The following is a 21,702-nucleotide window of genomic DNA, read 5'->3' on the forward strand; positions in this document are numbered from 1 at the left end:
AAAAAAAGGTTTATCATTGATTGTATCCCATATAAATGACTTTTGGATGTTTCAGTAGTGCACACATTTGACCTGCAGTACTGTCGTAAAAGTCATCAGATTATATTGAACATTTCAGAGAATCTAGAGAAGAGGGATCGATTGTCTCGCATTTTTTGCATCATCTGATTGACTTCCGATCATCCTTTATAGAGACCACTGATCCATTTAGAATGAGCATCGGCAGATTAATCAGAGCCCCTTTAGTTATACAGTTTACTTGTGTTGGCTTCTGTGCTCAGTGAGGTGTTGTAATAAGTAATACATCCATCGATCTGTACCTGTCCACTCAGCTCCCACCCCTGGCTCTGGGCAGCCATCCATGCAGCCCCAGCCTAGCAGTCAGCAGCACCGAGTCCTGCAGCAGCTACAGCCTGGTGACCTGCGTCTACAGCAGCTACAACAGCAACAACAACATCACCACCAACAACAACAAGCAGTGCAGCAACAACATGCAAATGCACAGCAACTCCAATACCTCCAGGTAAATCCACCACACTGACATCTGGAGCCGTCGCTGCGAGGAAATGTTCAGATTTTAATTCCCTTTACTCCCCTCCTCAGTACCAACAGGCTGTGCAGCAGTCCCTCCAGCTTCAGCAGCAGCAGGCCCTCCTCCAGCAGCAGCAGATGATGATGCAGCCCATGTACCAGCAGCAGGTTGCCCAGGCTCAGGCCCAGGCTCAGGCCCAGGCTCAGTACGCAGCCATGGTGAGTTCTTTCAAAAGCCTGAAAGCTGCCGAGGCTCAATTTGATTCACTGTCTGCCCTAAAATGGACATCAATCAAATTGAATTTGCTTTTGTTTGCATTCAAACATTTGAGGATGCTTCTAAGTCAAAATCATGACATAATTTCTGAGCTGAAGATTTCATCCAAAACAGTAATAAATAGTTTGAGCAAATGACAGCGAAACACATGGAGACACAGCATGAAATAACACGGAGCTGAATATTTCATTTAATGTCAGAATGGCCTAAAATTGCTCTCTCTGTTCCAAACACTGGCAGCCAGTCCTCTTTAGTCGAGTTGCTTCGCGTCTGTGCCAAGCAGCATTGGAAGCAGACGCTCAAACTTCCTACTGACTCTGTCCAAATATTCAGAAAACTAGTATTTACGCAGCTACTGAATCAAACACACAAACACAGGTCCTCCAAATGCGCTCTGTTAGGGCGGCGCAATTTTTAGTCTGTTTCCCACCGAACGCGTACCATCTGTTTTATTTCAGAGGCAATCTGGTCGGAGCGAAGCCACAAGGGGATCGAACAGAGAGTGAAATCGAGCAGTTTCCTCTGTGTTGCATCCCGACATATGAAGCAGTTCGCAGGCAGGGGAAGAGAGCACCTCTAAAAAACTCACTCTTCTTATTCCCAAGATACCTGATAAATGTTCAACAGCAGCATCTCCTCTGTGATCTTAGACCTCCTCCTTTCTTCTAGAAGCTTTGCGAAGTGACTGCAGATTTGTTTTATGGTGTGTGACAACAGATCAACTTTATTTGTACAGCACTTTAAAAGCACAGCAGCGGTGTGTGCACAGACAGAAGTGCTTTTACAAACGTGGTTTGTTAAGAAAACATGAAAAAAGGAGGCAGAGGACGGAGCAACAATAGCAGAATTAAGATGTAAAGAAACATGAATCATGTTAAAAGGTTCATTTTGAGGGGCGTTGGTGGCTTAGTGGTAGAGCACGCACCCCATGTACAAGGCTCTTGCCGCAGCGGCCCGGGTTCAAGTCCAGCCTGTGGCCATTTGCTGCATGTCATCCCCCCTCTCTCTCCCCCTTTCACACTTAACTGTCCTGTCAAATAAAGGCTGAAAATGCCCAAAAAATATCTTTAAAAAAAAAGGTTTGAGTTTGTACATCCTTTTGTTAATTTACAAAAAAATCGTGTTTGTGTTCAAAGATCTGCACGGTGCTGCTCTACTGTGTATCTGAGCTGCAGTCCCTTAACAAAGCTGCTAGATACTTCTGTTGGTCTCAAGTTAAAGTGGGTTTGTTGTGGCTGCAGGTCTTTTAATGTAAGAAATATGTTATGTTTTTTTAATGTTAATTCTCCAATGGAGAAGAAGCCTCCTTTAGAAGAAGGTGATAAAGAAACTAAAACATTTAGTAGCTAAGAAGTAGTTTATTTTCTAAGGGCCTCCGCTTAAAAGAGTGAATGTTAGAGGGAGTGCAACTGAATGCTAGTCTGCAGGTGACCAACAGTTAAAATGTTATTCATAACAACTGATATTTATCAGTCAGCCAGTTTTGGAGATTTCTTCCCCCCAAAAAAAATCAGTGAATGCATCTTTAAAATGGTCAGCCAGTGTCTGAGGCGATCCTTATGCCTATACAACACTACACCACTACAGCCCTGATTTTCCACTCACTGACAGTTTTCTGGAGCTCTCCAACTTGCAAATCGGCACTTAAGCGCTATGTGTGAACTGTTAAAGACGTGAGCTGAAAGGCATCGGAGGAGCTCTTCAGATATGTAGCAGGCTAAATATCTGGACCTGTCTGTCAGGGGACTTTGTCAGTGAGCTTCAGCAAATAAGAACTCAAGACACAGAGGACAGAGACAAGCGGCACCACAGCACTCTCGAAGGTGTGTGTGCGTGTGTTTGACAGGGTTCCCCCAGATTCTTAAAAAGTCTTAAAAGGTATTGAATTCATTAATCTAACATATGACTTTAATTTTTATTAAAATGTCTTGAATCAATCTTTGAAAAGTCTTAAAAATGCTCAGACATGAGAAGTGTGTTAATTTTTTTTCTTTCAGTCTTGGTTATTATTATATCGGTCTTAAATTTCATTCCAAGTGGCATTAAAAAAGTCTTAAAGTCCAAAATATAACTTACCTTAAGCTGTAGGAACCTTGGTTGGGAGGGAAGAGAAGGTGGACTATTGCATGCAAAGTTTCTGTAAGTCATAGGGGTTACAACTTAATGGGAGCACTGGTTTGTTAGTTTTTCTTGACTGATTTCTATACTAAGCACCCTGCTGAACCTGGGTTGTGGTTCGATCTGTGCATCACATGACATACATCATAGATTCCTCCTGGTAAAATATTGTGTAGTCTTTGATATCATGTCACTGGTTGGTCATGTAGTGGGAACGACTTAAAGACTTCTGATTACAAAACAATAAGTTGTGTAGCAGAGCTGCAACGATTCGTCGACTCATCAATTAGTTGATCAACAGAAAATTCTCACCAATTATTTTGATAATGAAGTAATTGTTAAAGTAAGATTTCATGCAAAAATGGCAGAAAATGCTGTTTACAGCCTCTTTTAATATGGAGATTTCCTAGTTTTCTTTGTTTTTATCATATTAAACAGACTGTCTTTGGGTTCTGGACTGACAAAAAATGCATTTAAAGACACTACCTCAGACTTTGAGGAAGTGGGATGGACATGGTTCACTATATCCTCACATTTTACAGACCAAATAATTGACAAAATAATCTGCAGATTAATTGATAATAACAATAATTGCTAGTTGCAGCCTTGGTGTGCAGTGTGAACAATACAGCCATCTGATGACTGTCAGAGTTGTATAGTGTGAACTAAGCTTTATTGCATTTGGAACGTGTTGAGTTTGTTGTCCTACGTGCTGTTTGACTTTCATTCCTTCACCCCTCCCCTCCACCGTGTCCCCAGCTTTCCAAATCCAGAACTGGTTTCTAACAACATTTCATCATCTTGTTGCCGTCATTGTGCGCCATTGAACTCAAAGGTCCGTCCCTCATTCCCGTCCCCCTCTTCTCCCTCTCTTCCTTCCCTAACAGCTGCACCAGTACCAACAGGCTTTTGTTCAGCAGCAGCAGCAGCAGCAACATCATCAACATCAACAACAACAACAACATCAGCAGCAGCAGCAGCTTCATCCCGCTCAGCAGCCTCTCCCCTATATGTCCTCCCCTCTTGAGTTCCAGATCCCATTGGGTTCCTATAACGCCACAACACCCACTGCTGGAGCTGGAAGTGTCCAGATAGGTGGACCGTCACCTGTGGATCCCTCTTACACTAACCCCAGGTAATGTCCTCTGAACTTACCAGTTGAACACGTATCTCTCGTTCTATCCTTGATTTTAGTTTTTAGGTGTTATCTTACAGCCGTTGGTGAATCCTACCCATAACAGGTTATCTCCCTGTTGTTCTGTCTCCACAGTCGAAACCCTCTGCTTGCCTCAGATGGGATCACACCTCCCTCTCAGAGCTGCAACAGTACAGTTAGTAACCCCCCTGACATGTCGCGCTGGAACCCTTTCGGAGAGGACAACTTCTCCAAGCTGACCGAGGAGGAGCTGATCGACCGGGAGTTCGACATGCTCAGAGCAAGCAAGTGACCCGTCAATGATTTTGTTGTTTGTGTTTATGTTTGGTTTACTTTTGTTTGAGAATGAGAAAAGTTAGACTTTTTCTTTTTCTTTTAAAGGGAGATTGTGGCACCTTTTGCATGATTGTCTATTACTGTACTTATATTTGCTACAGAACCAAATAAAGATTTAACATTTCTTAAGATTTTTTGTCAGTAAAATTTAAATTTTGATGTCTCAGACAGAAGGTATCCCTGAGTGCCAGTTTTATAGTCACGTAGATTTGCACATACAGTGAATCTGTTGGTGTTTTGGTGCGTAACAATAAATGATATAAAACAGAAACATTTACAATAGAAAAACTGAAAAATGTAAGGAAAAATAGATCTGCTTTTAAAGTAGAAGAGCTATACAGTCCTGTGTAAGAGGGGATGTGCAATGGTTCAAAATATATATGTGACAAACCAAAATAGGATACAGCGTACTTTATTTACAGTTGCAATTATGCAAATGAAAAAGAAATCATCACCAGGTGGAGCGTAGTTTCTTACATGGTGTCTGCAAGGTGCTTAGAAAGTCTGTTAATGTCTTAAGTTCAATGTTATAGCCTTAAAAAGTAATTATAAACTCTTAAATTTGAATTTTTAAGGTCTAAATCGCCACAAACGTATTTATTTAATTTTACTTATCCATCTTTTAATTTATTTATGTCAAAATGAGTCAAGCTCTTCTGCGTGGAATCCACATTTCTGGTGTTACGAATCTTTTAACCTGCTACTAAACCTAAAACTTAACTTTATACGTGCACTTATTCACAGGCAAAATGTAGAGTAACTCACTCTATTATTTTCCCAAATAAAACCTATCTCTGCACAGGACCACGTATATACTACTTATCTTTATACTTAATTGGAATGCTTGAATAAGAAAAATCTGATTTGTCTCAAGTTTTGAATTTGATTTGAATTAACTTTACAAGGTCTTAAAAAGCAATAAATGTAAGTGTCTGATACCTCTGGACAACCTGTGTTAATTTCATGTTTAAAAGTGATTTTGCGTTTAAGTATTGAGAGCTTCATGTGGGTAAAAACACTGGCCTAGATGTTCTAAGTATCTCCCCCTCTCTGATCTTCTACATACAGAAAAGCCAGTGGAGAGAACAGCCAGCGTTGAAGCGGACCGACCGCAGCCTGCTGCCTCCGCCGCCAAGCCCCTGCCACCAGAGGACCTGTTTGGCTCGGTCCCGTTCGTGGCCAGCGCAGGCAAGTCTTAGAGGAGTCTCTACAGAGAGGACCCAACACTGTGGAGCCACCTGCCCCCCCCCTCCCCCCCCCCCCCCCTCTGTCCAGCTCTTCTGCTCCCACCTGACCTCCTGTCAGGTGCTCCTATGCCACACAGACCCCACAGTGGGGCTTTAAACCAATGATCAGATTCTTCTTTTGTTTCCCAGTGTTGGTCAGCAGATTAGTTCCTCTGTTGTCAGTATAAAATATAAGGAAAAGTGGAGCCCAGGCTCTTCTGTGACTAAATTAGGAAGCAACTTGTGAGTCGGTTTAGCAGATACATCAGTGAAGTGGTGAAAGCACTTTCTTAATCCACTGCAATCAGCACTTGCCTTTAATACTGGGCTTGGTGGTGATCATGTCTAACCACCCTGCTGTAACAAACCTTTATGCAAGTCAGCTGGAAGAAGTGTTTGAGTCTTCTCACGGCACTAACTCTGCTGGGGGTTACATTCCCTGTCTGGATCAAAGGCTGGAGCAAGGTACTAACACATAGAGGTCTCACTATAACGTATAAACTCATAGGGAGGCGCTTCGCATAAAACTACAATTTCCTTTTCCGTGCATAAACTTCCAGCTCACTGTGTCCAACAAGGAACACAGCTGCATAAAATTGCTGCAGTTCCATCGGCACTAAAAGCAATATGATCGTAACGAGGCTGAAGTGACAACCTGTCAGTGTAAAGACACATGGCTGGTACTAATTAGGGCTGAGTGATGTCAACACTGCACAATGTTATACATTAAAAAATAAAAACATAGGCCATCTAATTAAAAACCACGGCTTTGAGCAAATTTCATGATTCATGCGCATACTGTTGTTGATTTCTCATGCTGTCTTTATGTTTAATGGATTTAGAATATATGAGAATATGACATATTGGAGCACCATGTGGAGCAAATATTGATGCAGTCCATTTGCAGATCTTTAAATCGAGGACCTTTATTAGGTGTTCAGACGGTGCCAAACACCTGACTCTACCTGATGCCACAGACTGTTTAAAAGAAGTTGATGTAGCCTCCGTGTCTGAAAGTGAAGCCAATAAGGAAGTGTTTTAAACCTGCATTCTTTCTAATGGCCAGCAGGGAGCGACTCTAATGATCACACTATTTGTCAGTCAAGCCAGCTTGATGGCGAGCATCTGTTTTGTGCTCAGCGCTGCACTTTTGCCTACTTTTTCTGATCGCCGAGAGTTGTAAAATCTTTAGGTTAAACACTACAGAAGCAGTAACTGTCACTTTTTACCCAGCTGTCCAATCACAGTGTTGGAAGGGTGGGACAAATACCACAAAGACCAGCCTTCACACCCTGAACAACAGCAATCATCCCTTCCAAGATTTCGAGGGCTGTTTTGGGGTTGTTGTGGCTCACAGTGCCTCATTTCATGGCAGCTTTACTAAAACAACAACAACAAAAAAAGCCGATGCATGTCACTATGTTTCGGGTCTTTTTTTTAGGCAGTGAAATTGCAGGCAAGTGACAGTTTCAAAGAATAGTTGTGTTGCCGTCACAGATTTGGAGCCCATTATTATGAGCATTCAGCGTTTCCCACAGAATTGGAATCTAACTGTGGTGATAGAGAGGGGTGGGCAGTGAAGGCATCAGCAGCTGATTGCCAACTAACTGTTCATGCTGTTTGAAGCAGCGTTGAAGGACAGTCTACCTGAGTTGCTCTCCTTCTGCTGTCTCTGCCCGGTTAGCTCAACCTAACAAAGCAGAACATGATCTCATCCCTTCTCGTCATATTTTGGGAAGCCCCACAACAGTGATTAACGTCTGACATAGAGCCATTAATCTCACACGGACACCGAAACGACTCACCTCTGTCCTTAAATCTGTTAATAACATTTGGTAACATTGTCTGTCTGATGCCAACAGGTATCCACTGTGTGTGTGTGACTCTGTCTCAGGCACAGAGCCCAGGTACAGCAGCTGTAGTCTCATGATACACAGACAGAGAGGTGGGCTGAGCTTATCAATAGAGGGCAGGAAGATTTTACCTGATATAGTCAAATTTGCAGTAAAGTTGCGATGATTGGTTAAAAATGCAAGCACAACAACAACAAAAAATGGCAGTAATTCCCAATATTGTGGTGTTGAGCCACCTTTAATCATGGCAGAACAGCCCTATTGTGACGTCACGGGTTGCAAAAAAGACGTCCGATTGTATAGAAGTCTGTGAGAAATTGACCTTACTTCTCACTTGATTTATTACCTCAGTAAACATTTTTTTGGATATTTATGTTCCCAAACACTAGTTTTAAGTCTTCTCCAACACAGCATGATGTAAATTATCTTCTCCTTTTAGAGTAAAGAGGATAAAACAAGGTATGCTGTTGGCATGGCTACCTTGTAATTGACAAGTCGCTACCACGGTGGTGTTACATTGCTCTCAGTCAGACCCACCCCTCGCCCCTCCACAGCTCCACCCTTTCATCCAAATATGGTCACTTCTGGCTCCAAAAAAAAACAAGATGGCAGCCAAAATGCCAAACTGGACTCTTCAAACGGTAGCCTACAAACCAAGGAGTGACGTCACAGTGGCTACATCCACTTCCTTTTTACAGTCTATGCTTTCAGCTTGATTTTGCTTTCATTCCAGAAGAAGATGGTTAATCATTGGACGTAGCTTTTGGACTGAGGTGTTTTGTGCTAATTCTGCTCCTCCCAGAATAATCATGTCACGTTGATTCGCCAATACACACTTCCTATCTGTGCTGAACCTTGTGCAGATGCTCTAATGATCGAGCTCCATGTTGTACAAACAGGCAAATTTAGTGTGAGCAAATGATCATGGATCAAAGTAAGATGACTCCAGCATATGAAACGACTGTCAGATGATTTCCCCCAAACTCATATGTCTGTTTCTGAACCCTGTGACACTGATAGTCCTGGTGTCTCACGAAAACTCTATGGAACTCATCTTTCCCTCTTCTTTGTTAAGTAGATTTTCAGTCATAAAAAACTCTCATCATGATATCATAAACACTCACAGTACCTGTCGAATCAGACCCACACATCACTCAGCCCTGGTACTAATAACCTCCATTAGGGGAAACAAGACAACACTTGAACTTCCAAAGTTGTGGCTCTTTGCCATTTGTTTACATTAAAACACCACTGATCCTCTTCGGCCATTGAAACTGCAAAGATTCCTCACAATTTGCAAAATGTTTTTTTTTTTTTCTGTATTGTTGTGACGAAGCCTCAAATGTTCTCGTGTGGACTGTGCACTTTACTGTGGAGGCCAATGTTAACATCCGCTCTAATACAACCTGATGATTAGTTCTCATTTGGCTTCACTAACCGGTCAGACTGCATGAGGTTTAACCCCGACACGGATCATAGCCTTGGTATAACAATGTGAATATCAAAGTGCAGTATTTCTACATATATTACGTCGGTGGCAGCAATAAGCTTCTGTGCCTCTGTACTCTTCCTGCTCCTTAAATGTGAATTGGTTTTGATAGGCAGTTTAGAAACGCTGTTTGTAACTTAGAATATATTTAATGATAAACGGTATCAACGCTAAAACACGCAGATATTTTCTAGAGGAGAGTAGTTTTTTTTTTCTACAGTAAATTCATCTCTTGTGTCCTTAAACATGCAGGCTTAATGCAAGTCCAGTGGCTACAGTTTAGAGTAGAGTAAGACAAGATAATGATGCAATATAACCCTCTAAGCACTTGAATGTAGGTGTGGAAATATTTTATCATCTTCACTTGTTACTTAAGGAATATAAAATTCTATTTGAGTTCAAATTGGAAAACCAAAACAAAGAAACCAAACAGATTGAAGGGACTTTTGTACTGAATTTAAACCACAGAAAGGTCAAATAAACCCGTGTTGTTGGGACTATGTGTGATTCCCACAGGCTGGCATGAGAAAATTATATGCAACTAATTTTTGATCAGCCTCTTAGCTTCCTGTATTTGTGCCATCACCGTGTGTCAGTTGGGTCTTTAGGTTGCAGGTGATAGTTTAAGTGCAAACACACCGCTGGCAACTATTAGTCGGGTTTAATTTCTGTGTTCTGTTTTTTTATTTGGGTGAAGTTTAGTCGTCATTGCAACATCAGTGTTTTATCAGCTGTTGAAGTTTGTGTTGGCAAACTTACAGGTGCTTTAGTTTCATAATTTTAAGTCGTTTGGCCTTTCTAAACTTGCTTTTGTCTGTAAACTACTAAAGGGTCGTACAAACTTCACACATCTATTTCCAAACAGGTGCGCAGGAGAGGGACAAGATGAATAAAACTCGTAGATAAGACTCCTGCACTCTGTCTAACTTGCAAAAATAAGGATTTTAATGCTGCAACATTTCAGTCTTTTCTACAACAAAATTTGAGACAAAATTCTCACACGTTGGGCTGTAACTAAAGATTGTTTGTTACAGATTAATCTGAAGATCATTTTCTCGAATCATCTGATCTGCAGAATATCAGAAAACAGCCTGTGACAACATCCAATATCTTTTTGTCCAATCAACATTTTCAGACCCCCAAAATAATGAATTTAATTTAATGTAGGACCAAGGAAAGCGGCAAATCCTCAAAATCGTGAGCCAGAGTTTGTTTTGCTATGCTGCGTTTTCAAAATACAAGTGCAGCGCAGATGGATGACTTTCGACTCACATTTATTGCGATTTACACGGTAACGCTACGATTCATCGTTCAAAATTTTAATTGTACAGTCTGACAGATTGTAACCAAGAATTTATCAGAACCATCTGAAGTGTGACACACAGGTAACCTGCAGGGTAGCTGTCACTGTACGATGCAGAGGGTCTTTAGACAGGAGGACTTCATACAAGTCTTTATTCGTATGGCAGTAGTTCAGTTGCTGGCGGTGTGACTGCACATTTTAATACTCCTGTTTTTCTTGCAGTTATTAAGTCTAAGGGATTTTTTAATAGTAGAAGTCTTTTGATTTCCTTTCCTAGATACAAAGTGCCTTTATATGGCATTCTTATTAACCAGGTCAGTAATACTGGCAGAGCTTTATTCCCCACAGTCATAACAAAGGAACTGTAATTCGTCTGTACGAAAGCAGAGAACAGCTGTCCTTGCAGTCCTTTTTTTTTAATGATTCCATTGCCCTAAGATCACAAGTTAATCATGTCATTATCTCGGGGGTTAATATATGTTGATTCTCGAGAAAACAAAGGGCCAAGTTCTCGACATAAAGAGAGAACTTAACATGAGTAAACGACTTGTGTTTTTACAAGATCGCGGAATAATTATGGAGCATTGGAAAATGAACCACCACCACCACCACCTTAGAGATAGGGTGAGGAGCCTGCTACACCCGCGACCTGGCTGCGGATGAAAATGGACTGGAAAATCAGTACCTGGTTAATTTGATCAAACCTGATTTCAGGCTTCATCTTCGTTGTTTCTCTTCTCTATCTCAAGAGCTTTGTTATCTCAAGATAACTCGTCGTTATTACAAAAAAATAAGGTCATTTCCTTTAGTTATATTCTTTATCAGAGATCAAGAGGGTCTTGCTTGCTTAAGTGGCGTTTCGACAACTGATAATCCCCTCCCTGACAGTCATGACAGTGATCTTGAAGCCTGAAGTCAGGTGTGATCTCTAGATACTCATTTTCTTGTTCTCCAGAATTTTCCCGTGATCACAGGAGAAGTCGTTGTCTCGTGATTAATTATCCTGTTATCTTGAGAAATCTGACTTTTGTTGTTTTAAGAATCAACATAATTTATCCCATTATCATGAGAAAACAAGCTTTGCTATCTCAAAAAGAAAAGCAAGCACAGCTGTTTTTGGCTTCCGTACAGATGACATTTACCTGAAGAATTAAAATGTTAAGAGGAGCTTAGCAGCAGCTCTGTTTTCCTCTGCTCCCCAAAGTTTGGATTAAAGGAACGACTTTAAAACCAGCTGGCAGGTAAATTAAACAAATGAGTTACTGTATTCTCCACCATTTCAGGTAACCTTTATTAGAAAGCAAGTTGGCTGGTAAAATCCTGAAGTTACTCTGCCCTGATGTACCTCATGTTAGGAGCGTATTTCTTACATAACGTAGATCAGTTCAGATTTTCATGAGCACCAACTGACACAACTCTAAACCGTGTTATTTTCCTTATGTTGAACACAACTGGCTGATGGCACATTCAGTAGTGTAAATGTAAATTGTTGTGCTGAAAGGAATGCTTGATGAGTGTCCTGATGATATCAAAATGGTAAACATTTTGATTTTAGTTTTCTTTTTTTATAAAATCCATACAATCCTAAAGGGCTGTATGTTTGTTAAGCCTCATTGTGCTGCTGTTATTCCGCCTTAGAGCAGCAAGTGAGAGAGCGACCCATCTAAGTCATCCATGCAGACATGAATCATACACATTTTTGTACAAATATATTAACTGGTTAAAATATAAGTCATGTGTTTAGCTGAAGGTAAGTTTGGAGCTAATGTTCCACTTCATGTCTCCGCTCATATCACTGCCTGCTTTTATCGATCGGGCCTTCTGTGGAAAAACTTTTGCCTCATTTTTTTTTTAAATTATTATTTGCTTTGTTTCTTTTCATTTGTCATTCAGTGAGACAGCCATACTCAGAAACATCTTGTTCATGTGTACTGGTGGATGGATCTATAGTGTGAACAGGCGAACCATCAAAGCCAAAATGAAAAGCGAAAGGGACGACCAGAGCCATTAACTGCACTTTAATTTCCTTTTGTTTAAAGTGTGAGGAAAGGTGAAACATCCCAGGATTCAATGGGACGAACAAGCAAACATAGATGTGGAATATGTTGTTTATATATTGTTTACATTTGCAAGTTTTCTGTGCTTGTATCTTCTCTGTCTCGGGGTGATGGTGTCCCCTCTTACTAAGCATCCTGTGTTGGTTTTACATCCTGCTAGAAGCCCCAGAACAGATCACTAAAACTTTGGGAATTCATCCACACCGTTCAGTTTTAGTTCCTGCTCGATATCAGCAGCTCCTGGAAAGAAAACAACCTATAGATCAATAAGTTGTCTTATACATATCTTGTTTTTGCAACAGACTATGTAAAAGGTCCTGTATCATAATGTGAGTGTGAATGTATTTCTTTATAGAATGTTACTGATAAATAAAAAACATTCAAAATCAAAATTCACTTTGGTTCCTTTTTTATAGCGCTTATAAAATATTAGAGTCTCTCCACCACTACACCATGTGCAAGATGTTCCTGTTGTTAACATGGCTGTCTTTGTTTGAGCTCTCTGTCGTCCAAAAGTTCTTAATTTAATGTTCGGTAATGAAGGTGATGGTCGCAAGAAATGCACAATGATGTCGACTGTTTGTCCTGAACTAACCGGTGTGAAGCGTGAGGCAGTTTACTCTTTGAGACGCACGACCTGCATGATGCTAAACAAGTTCAGTGTGGTTAATTTAGGTTTTAACATTTTTCCCCAGCCTTAATTTGGCTGCTTTTCTTTCTCCAATTACATTTTAAAAAAGCTTTCATGACGTTATTTGGATGAAATTCTTCATGTGTATCTGTAATTGTTTTCTATCTGTCTGTAGTGTTATTTTGCTTGTGCTTTTGCATAATTTGCAACACACAATCAGTCAAAGATGACCCGTTCAGACCGTCTTTTTAAAGGTACACTATGCAGAGGTTTCCTTAAAACAAATGTGTAGACTTATACAAAAGTAATCCCTTCTATCATCACTTTCTTATTCTTCGCATTTTTTTTATTTTGCTGTTTTCGGGACATTCCTGTGCTCAGTGCTCAGGTGAGGTTGGGACCCAATGAAAAGGTTGCAACCAGGTGGCAGAGCGTAAGCTACAAGCATTCAAGAGGAAGCGATGACAACTGCAGACACAGAGCTGAAAAAACACAAAGCTTGGTCCAAAATGAGCCAAATCTGGGGTCGACTTTCACTTTCACTGGCTGACAATTCCTGCATAGTACACCTTTAAGATAGTAAAGAAGTCATTTGCTGTTTACAAGACACAAAATGCTAAAACTCCTCAACTATTTATGCAAGAACATCTGAAATATACACCTGTCTCAGGGCTTTACAGACATATACTGTATCTCCAAACATGATTGAAGCAAACGAAATAAAAAATGTACTCTCTGAAATTAAATTGCCGTTCGAATGATAATAATTAGGTTATCAAGCTGTTGTATGATTGATTAAATATGCAGAGCAGCTTGTTTTGAGATACTTCCAACAAACAGTCTGCTTAAAGAAATCCTTTAATGTTATTGTACTTAACTATTGTTTGCGGTACTGTAGATTAGAACAAACTGAAGACTCAGAAAACAGCACACACATCCAAAAAATGATCAATTCTGGGTGCCGGATGTTTCAGGCATCAGCCTTCATCACGACTGGTGCCGGTCACATTTGTCACAAAACATGGTGAAATGATTAAAACTCCCAAAAGGAGCAGTTTCAGTGTGTGTGGTACTGTGGAGTGGTGCATCTGAAATATTTCTATATGAGCAACTATGAATCATCTGCAGTGACGTGGCTTCAAACAGGCTGATCATTATTAGCTTTGCTTATTGATATCTAACCCTTCTCATCCTGTTATTCAGGCCTGAAAAGAAAAGGATTCAGTGTGTAAAAATCTAGAACAACACACCATCTCAACAGCTTCACATATACATTATGACCGAGTACAGTTTGACTTCCATTCATTCCCCCCAAAAACAAAAGCCCCCCGTGTACATCGGTGTCAGAACAAATTAAACCCAATTTATAAAGTTGCTTTTCTAATTTTGTTGTCGGAATAAAATAATAGAAATTAGATCCTTTCCTCAGCTCTAAAACAGTTCCCTCTCAAAGAGATGCAGCTTTTGCTCTCAGTGTGCATGTGATGAGGAAATGTGTTCTACTGTTTTAAGTATGGGTCCGTTTATTTAGGTCGCTGAATTCCAGCCACAGTGGCATGTGATTAAAGGAATAGCTACTGATGATTTTTCTTTAGGATCTATAGCTGAATCTATAAAATATTAAAGAAAACAAAAAGTAAATGAAGTTTTCACTGAGCTCAGTGTGTCATCATCAAATAGCTTTTTCAAAATCTGACCATCGGACCAACACCATCACTTATTTAATGATACAGTTTTACAATAAGGGGGGGAAAAACCCCAATTAATTTAACATTTGAGAAGCTGAGTTGAGCGATGTTTATCATCTCCTGCTTGATTAATGATTTGAAATCTTTGCTGATCAGATTTAGGCTGTAAATCATCATTTTGATAAGGTACGTAGTCAAATTATCAGTCGTTTGTTTCGAGGAACGTTGTAGTTCAGAGTCTCTCGCCTCTGTGCAGCTTCATGAAATCAGTCTAGGTTCAGTGGTGGTTGTAGTGTGAGGGAAGAGACTTCTCTAAGCTCCTGCTGTCAGACATCCCTAACAGATTTTATCTTCCATCAGACAAGAGAACAATCACATGCATGTTTTCACCACTTATCTGTATCTTAAAGAGATCAGACGCGGCGTGTAATCCTTCAGCTTTCCCCCCACAGGAACAGCGACAAAACAAATCTGTGTGTCAGTCTGACATCTTCCCTCCTGATTAAAGATGTTTCTATTGTCTCACTCTGAGAGGTGAACGTGATTACAAGTGATAATCTGCAGAGCAGTCGGGTGGAGCAAACAGATGCAGAGCACCTCGTGTTTCCTGCATTAATGTGTTTTATTACTTTTTATCTTGTATTGCAGCCTTGTTTCATTTGTTAACAACAAAGCTTTTGGCTAATGTGTCATCGCGTCCTGCCAGTTTGGATGGTTGAAGACGTGGAGAGGTTTCCATTCTCGTGTCCACAGCAGGGGGTCCTTTCTCTGCTTTCCATTATATAGAGCCTCCACTAATAGGGAACAATAAATTGGCTCATTGTGTACGGCACAATTTATTTTCAATATAATTGGAGGCTATCCACTCGCTAATTAGGCTAATTTCTAAGTTGTCATTATGCAAATCTCTTGGAAATAAATTTACACAAGGCACAAATTTTTGCAGCAAATGCCAAACATGCGTAAGAATTTATAGAATTGCAGAAGTAAGGAGTAGTAACTACAGAACAAAGCTTTATTTTTCAACTCTAAAGGAAGTGACTGACAGCTTGAGTCTTTTTTACCAAGAGATTTAAATATTGAAAGCAATTTTGTAAATCTTGAAAAGCCGGGCGTCTCATTTCTTGCGCCTGTAAGCCTGCTCTTCTTATTGCAGGGTCAGAGTAGAGAAGTCGGAGCAGCTTTTAGACCATATTGAGTTTTGTGATTTCTCCTTCGCTGCTCCTTCTGCTTGTATTTGTGGACTTTCAAACGTAAGCCAAGTAATCCTGATTTCAGTAAAGCCACATATTACAGAGGTCAGAGGGGCTGAGAGGCGTTCTTGGGAGATGAAAACTTGTACTTCTGGCATCGAGATTCTCCTTCTGTCACTCATCTTGTTATTTAAAACATCAAACTTAAAAATATCTGAAAGGGACTGACATTAAAACTTGAAATGCACATTCAAAAGAAGATTAAAAATACAAGAAGACTGGTAACATCTTTAACTCTTGCATTTATGTCTTGTTTCAGGTACCGATGAGAAAAAGACTGAGCAGAGCAGTGAGGAGGTCGGCCTTCCTGCGCTCGTATCCACCTCTACAGAGGCTCTGCAGCTAGTGGCGCCCAAGGAGCACAAACCAGGCAAAAAGAGCAGCTGCAGACCAGGAGAAGAGTCCGACAGCGACTTTGAGTCTGACCCTCCTTCCCCAAAAAGCAGCGAGGATGAAGAGGTGGAGGAGGAAGAAGGCCTGAACAGTGAGCACGGTGACGACACCGAGCCAGAGAATCTTGGACAGAGGCCTCTGCTGATGGACTCTGAAGAGGAGGGAGAGGACGATGAAGACAAGCACAGCTCTGACTCGGACTACGACCCCAGCAGGGTCAAGAGCCGCTCAAAGAAAGCTCTGGCCAGTAAAGCAGCTTCAGCCGCCGCCAGGAGGAGTCCTAAGGATTCTGCCATGACTCTGATCACCCCTCCTGAGACGCCCAGCGGAGCCAGAGCTGCTTCAGCGACTGATTCTGTGGATGTTTTTGGTTCTGTTCCCTTCCTCGGAGGAACCTCGCCTGTCGGGCCTTCAGAAAGCTCGGACATCTTTGCCAAAGCGCCTTTCAGGCAAGTCAGCCATGAGCAGCAAGCTTCGGACGAATTTGATGTTTTTACCAAAGCGCCATTCAGCCGGAACCTCTCCAAGTCGGGCAAGAGTGGCAGTGATGTTCACATGGGCCAAACGCCACCCGTTTCCCCCGAGGGCATTGACATTTTCGGGTTCTCTCCCTTCCAGCCGGGCCCCACTGCACCGCCTCCCACCACCTCCAGAAGCGCAGAAGATATCTTCCAGCAGTCTTTTGAGGACTCGGCCAGCCCTCAGCAGCAGAGGCTGAAGCAGCGCAGCCTCCAGAAGCTGTCGTCACGCCAGAGAAAAACCAAGCAGGAGACCACGGCAGGCGGCAGCAATGGCAAACGCCACCACGGTACGCCGACCGGAGGCCGCAAGACCAACAAGCCAACTTACCGCACACCTGAGCGAGTCCGCAGACACAAGAAGGTCGGCCGGAGAGACTCGCAGAGCAGCAACGAGTTCCTCAGCACTTCTGACTCTAAAGAGAACATCAGTGTTGATATAACCATGGCTGAAGGGAAAGACAAAGGAGCTTCTCTGCCGGTGGACGAGGCCCTTTTAGACCCCTTTGGAGCGAAGCCTTTCCATCCTCAGGACGGCAGCCGGCATGGCCAGTATCAAGGACTCACCGACACCAAGAGCGACATGGGCGCAGCCAATGGCAAGTCCTGGACAGGCTCCCTTCACGGCGCTCTTGGAGACAGCAGCATGGATGATTTTGGGGCAGTGCCCTTCACAGAAATGGTCATCCACAGTGGACCTCAGCAGCCGCAGCCGCCGCCGCCCTCACAGCCAGTGGACCTCGACCCGTTCGGAGCTGCACCTTTTCCCCTGAAGCAGTGACTTTATTTGCGTCTTCCCACTCTGCCAGTTGCTGTTAAATAACCCCTGAGCTTTTCTTTTTGGCTTGGGAACATCTTCAACCAATCCCGAGAGCTGACAATGTCCTAATGCTTCTCTTTTTTAAAAGAACTTTTTAATACATCTTTTAGTTTGAATAACAAAAACCTAAATCCTGTGGAGTGTGAGTGATGTTTCCACATATCTTCAGCTGTACCTGTTTTGCTGAGAAGCCTTTTATGCTGCATCTTAACGCTCGTAAAGACGTTTGAACCAGAACGGAAAACCCACTCGATAAATTGTACTGTGATTATAAGCTTAACATTTGACCGCTTGACTCGCTGCAAAAAGCTCTTTATGGCTTGCCTTCTGATCTACCAATATGTTTTTTTAGCACCACAAAGCCTTACCTGAGCTGGGCTCCGCCTCGCTGCACAGTACCTCGGAAACCACGACACAATCGGCCCACGTTGGACTTTCATGTCGGTGGAATCGTTTGGGAGTTGACCTTAACCACTTTGTTTTATCCTTATTAGATCTTTCTCTATGCATAATTTCACCGTAGTCTTTACGTAGCCCAGCGTGGCTGCGGTTTGTGTTGCGTTACACTTTGAATACCAGAAGGGATCGAATTTTATTGTACTTCTGTAAAAGTTAATTGGGTCAGGTTTAAATTTAGACTCTTAACTGTGTCCTTTTTTTTCTAACAGTAATCTTCTAGGTAAGTACTGTTAATATTGTTTTTTTATTAAGTTCAACAAATTCTGTTAGAAATAAGGAAGAGATGAAACACAAAGCCACATTAGATCACTAGTCTAGGTTTGTGTTTTAAGAATTTTGACCACTTCAAGAACTCACAAGCTGTACCGCCATTTTCTCAGCAGTGTTAAGAGCTCCTAACATTAGGTGATGTAACATTTTCAGAATTATTTATGCTGAAGAATAAATGGGAAGTGTGTGATGAGTTAAAGGAACAGGCTGATGGTATTCTATATAACTTTTGTTACTGTCAACAAATCCAAGAAAAAGACCACAACCGACAATATGTTTGTCCGACTTTTAGTACTTTGTGACTTCCTGTCTGCAGCTCTATAATCTGACTCACTAGATGTAGACTGTGGCTATAAGCCTGCCATCAGGCTCAGGCTCCCAGGAAGTGTGCCGGGGCTTTGAAGCCAATTTTAGAGATAGGTCTGGCTACAAAAGACTAGTGGCTCTTAGAACCCAAGCCCATTGGTTCCTACTGAAGACGTAACTCTATAAAGGAATGAATGTATGAGCAACGTTTAAGTACAGTAGCGTTGATTGTCGTCTACTTCACTTTTAACAAAGCTGCCTGAAATATTGTCCTCCTGATGCGCACTTCTTTCCCCCAACATTTCCCGTTTGGAGCCGCGATTTCAGTGTTTTTAAACCATTCATTTTACCTCACTTACAATCGTATCATCAAAGTTTAGCTTGCAACTAGGGCTGCAATTAACAATTATTTTCATTGTCGACTAATCTGTCGTTTATTTCTTCGATTAGTCGACAAATCATTTTATCGAAAAATGTGTTAAAATGTTGAAAAATGTTGGTCTGTCTCTCCCAAACCCCAAAATGATGTCATCTAATATCTTGTTTCGTACTCACGCCAAAGGGATTGAGTTCACCATCATGGGAGAGTGTGTAAAGCTGCCAATATTTGAATGTAAGAAGCTGCAATAAGAGTATTTTGGGGAACTTTTCTATGAAAAATGACTCAAACCAATTAGTCGACTACTAAAATAGTAGTCTCTATATACAGACTCCACATTCAGTGAATGTGGAGTCTGTAGGCAAACCCCAGAGATCTTGCCTCCGGAAGAAGACCGTAAGAGCCCTGGTTTCCGGTTGTAGGCTGTTTGTAGTCCGATGATGATATTGACCAATCACGTTTGAGCCGGCTGCAGTTGTTGTCAGGTTAAACGGTCCGTGCGGTGAACTAACGAGGTGGAACATAATTGGCGTCACTGCAAACTCTGAATCCATCTCAATGGTTCAGCATATTTACTTGTATATAAACGGAAATCGGAAACGGAAATTCGCCTCCTCCGCCCAAATCAAACCGGAATGCCAAAAAATCGGGGGTCTGCCCCCAGAGGCTGTATCGCCGTCTGCCGGAAGTCAGACGCCGAATACAGCCGATGGGTTCCGAGAATGTTTAAATAGTCACCGATTATTTTAATAGGTGATTAGTCATCGACTAGTTGATTAATCGTTGCAGCTCTACTCGCAACTAATTATGTACGTATGCACATGCTACGGTCATGAATGTGATCATGTAGCAGGCTTAAATCAAAGCAAAAATATTACAGGAAAGGCAAAACTTATTTGATATAACATCTCGACAGCCTCTTAGATTATGTATTTTAATTTGAAATGGTGTGTTTTGATAGCATTACATGTTTCTTTTTTTTCTTCTGAACCACTAGAGGGAGCTCACGTACTCAAACATGTACAATAGTTTGAGAACCAGCGGTTTGGGATTGATACCACAGACCGCTAGCTTATCTTAGCATAAAGACTGGAAACAACAATCTGCCTACCAGTACCTGTAAGGCTCTCTAATTACTTTTTTTTTTTTTTTTTTGTACAGGACGTCATGTTAGACACTTTCTTGGCCTGGAGCAGTGACGTCCTCGAGTCCCTCTGATTTCCTGGTAAACTCACGATGACGACACGACTCTAGGAAGTTGCTGCGTCCGGCCAAGAGAGGTACTGGTAGGCAGATTTTGTTACCTTTGGTCAGAGCAAAGCTCGCCAAACCGTTTCCCCTCGTTCTTCCAGTCTTTATGTTAAGATAAGCTAAGCTAAGCTAAGCTCCTGGCTTCAGCTTCAGAGTCGGGTATAAATCTTCTTATCTAACTCTCAGCAAGTTTTTTCCTCCCATGTGCCCAATGTCAAACTGTTCCTTTAAAAACAGCTCACAAAGATAAATTTCATTTTAAATAAGGTTCAGTAATTTTCTAAAACAGCAAGGCATAATAGCTTAAAAGTGCATTTTATTAGGGACTATTTTCAGCTGCGGATAAATACACATTTGGGGCAGCAGGATGTTGGAAGTGAGACTGACTCAACAAAAACTAGAGAGAGAAATAAGATTTCGAAGAAGGTTTTGGACGCATGATACTTGCCAGTGGGATCAGTTCGTTACTGGTTTTGGTCTTTTCGTGTTATTTATTGACAGTAACAACTCAGATTATCACAAGTTATTCTTTAACGCAGGTCTTTCTGCTGCAGAATGTGAATTGACAAATTCATAAAGGGAAACAAAATTCAACACTCAGAAATCTGTGATGTGTCATCAGGTCATTTGTTTGCTGAACTCTTCCACGAACTCATTCTCTGTGTGCTCGACATCGACGGCCTTAAGCACTGCATTTACCTTCACAGCCATCGGCACATTGTTTGAATAAAGCCTGCAGGTTGCTGTGTTTTCACCAGTGGAACCATTTCATACAACTGCTTTCCATCTTTTCTTTTTTCCACAGGGGTAAATCTGATACTGTATTTATCATGCTATACTGCTGTTTGATGCAATAAAAAAGAGTCATCTCAGTGCAGCTTGAGGTGGATTCAATACAGTGTAAATTAAAACAAACACTTTTCAACAGTTCTTGGTTAATTTTATTGAAGTTCAGCAGTTTGATTGCTCAGGTATGAAAAGTCAAGATACAAAAATTTCCGCTGCTACAAAACGAGTGTCGGACACACGGCTGACGTCTCTCAGAGCTTTTCAAATAAGACAAAATGTTTTAGAGGAACCGTTACAGACAGCACAGAGCAGGGTCACGGAGAATAACTTAAATACAGAACAACAATATGTCTCGCTCTGAAACTTAAAAACATTAAATACACACAAAACTAATGACTTTCATTCCAAAATGAGACAACTTGTGATTAAATGATGACAGACAAAAATGCATTCATGTTCTAAGCATTAAGACAGTTTGAGAGAATTTAAATTCAGAGCATTTCACAGTACAGAGACTTCGATCCATCATGGTCGTGTTGCATTTTGGAATGAAGCCATATAAGAGTTAAGAGAATAAGAGTTGACCTTTAACATTGCAC

The 21,702-nt window shown here is 41.4% G+C and overlaps 1 protein-coding gene across 1 annotated transcript in view; it reads left to right on the forward strand.

Moving 5' to 3' along the window:
• Positions 1-17,749, forward strand: part of bmp2k (BMP2 inducible kinase) — a 64,457-nt gene extending 46,708 nt beyond the window's left edge. Inside the window, exons 11-16 of the mRNA XM_033620481.2 lie at positions 333-523; positions 604-750; positions 3,814-4,061; positions 4,197-4,366; positions 5,487-5,606; positions 16,178-17,749. Of these exons, the coding sequence (XP_033476372.1) occupies positions 333-523; positions 604-750; positions 3,814-4,061; positions 4,197-4,366; positions 5,487-5,606; positions 16,178-17,610 (2,309 nt within the window). The 3' untranslated portion in view covers positions 17,611-17,749. The remainder of the gene's footprint in view (positions 1-332; positions 524-603; positions 751-3,813; positions 4,062-4,196; positions 4,367-5,486; positions 5,607-16,177) is intronic.
• Positions 17,750-21,702: the final 3,953 nt, after the last annotated feature.

The sequence above is a fragment of the Epinephelus lanceolatus genome, chromosome 9 (genome assembly GCF_041903045.1).
Source record: "Epinephelus lanceolatus isolate andai-2023 chromosome 9, ASM4190304v1, whole genome shotgun sequence".
Classification (NCBI taxonomy): Eukaryota; Metazoa; Chordata; class Actinopteri; order Perciformes; family Serranidae; genus Epinephelus; species Epinephelus lanceolatus.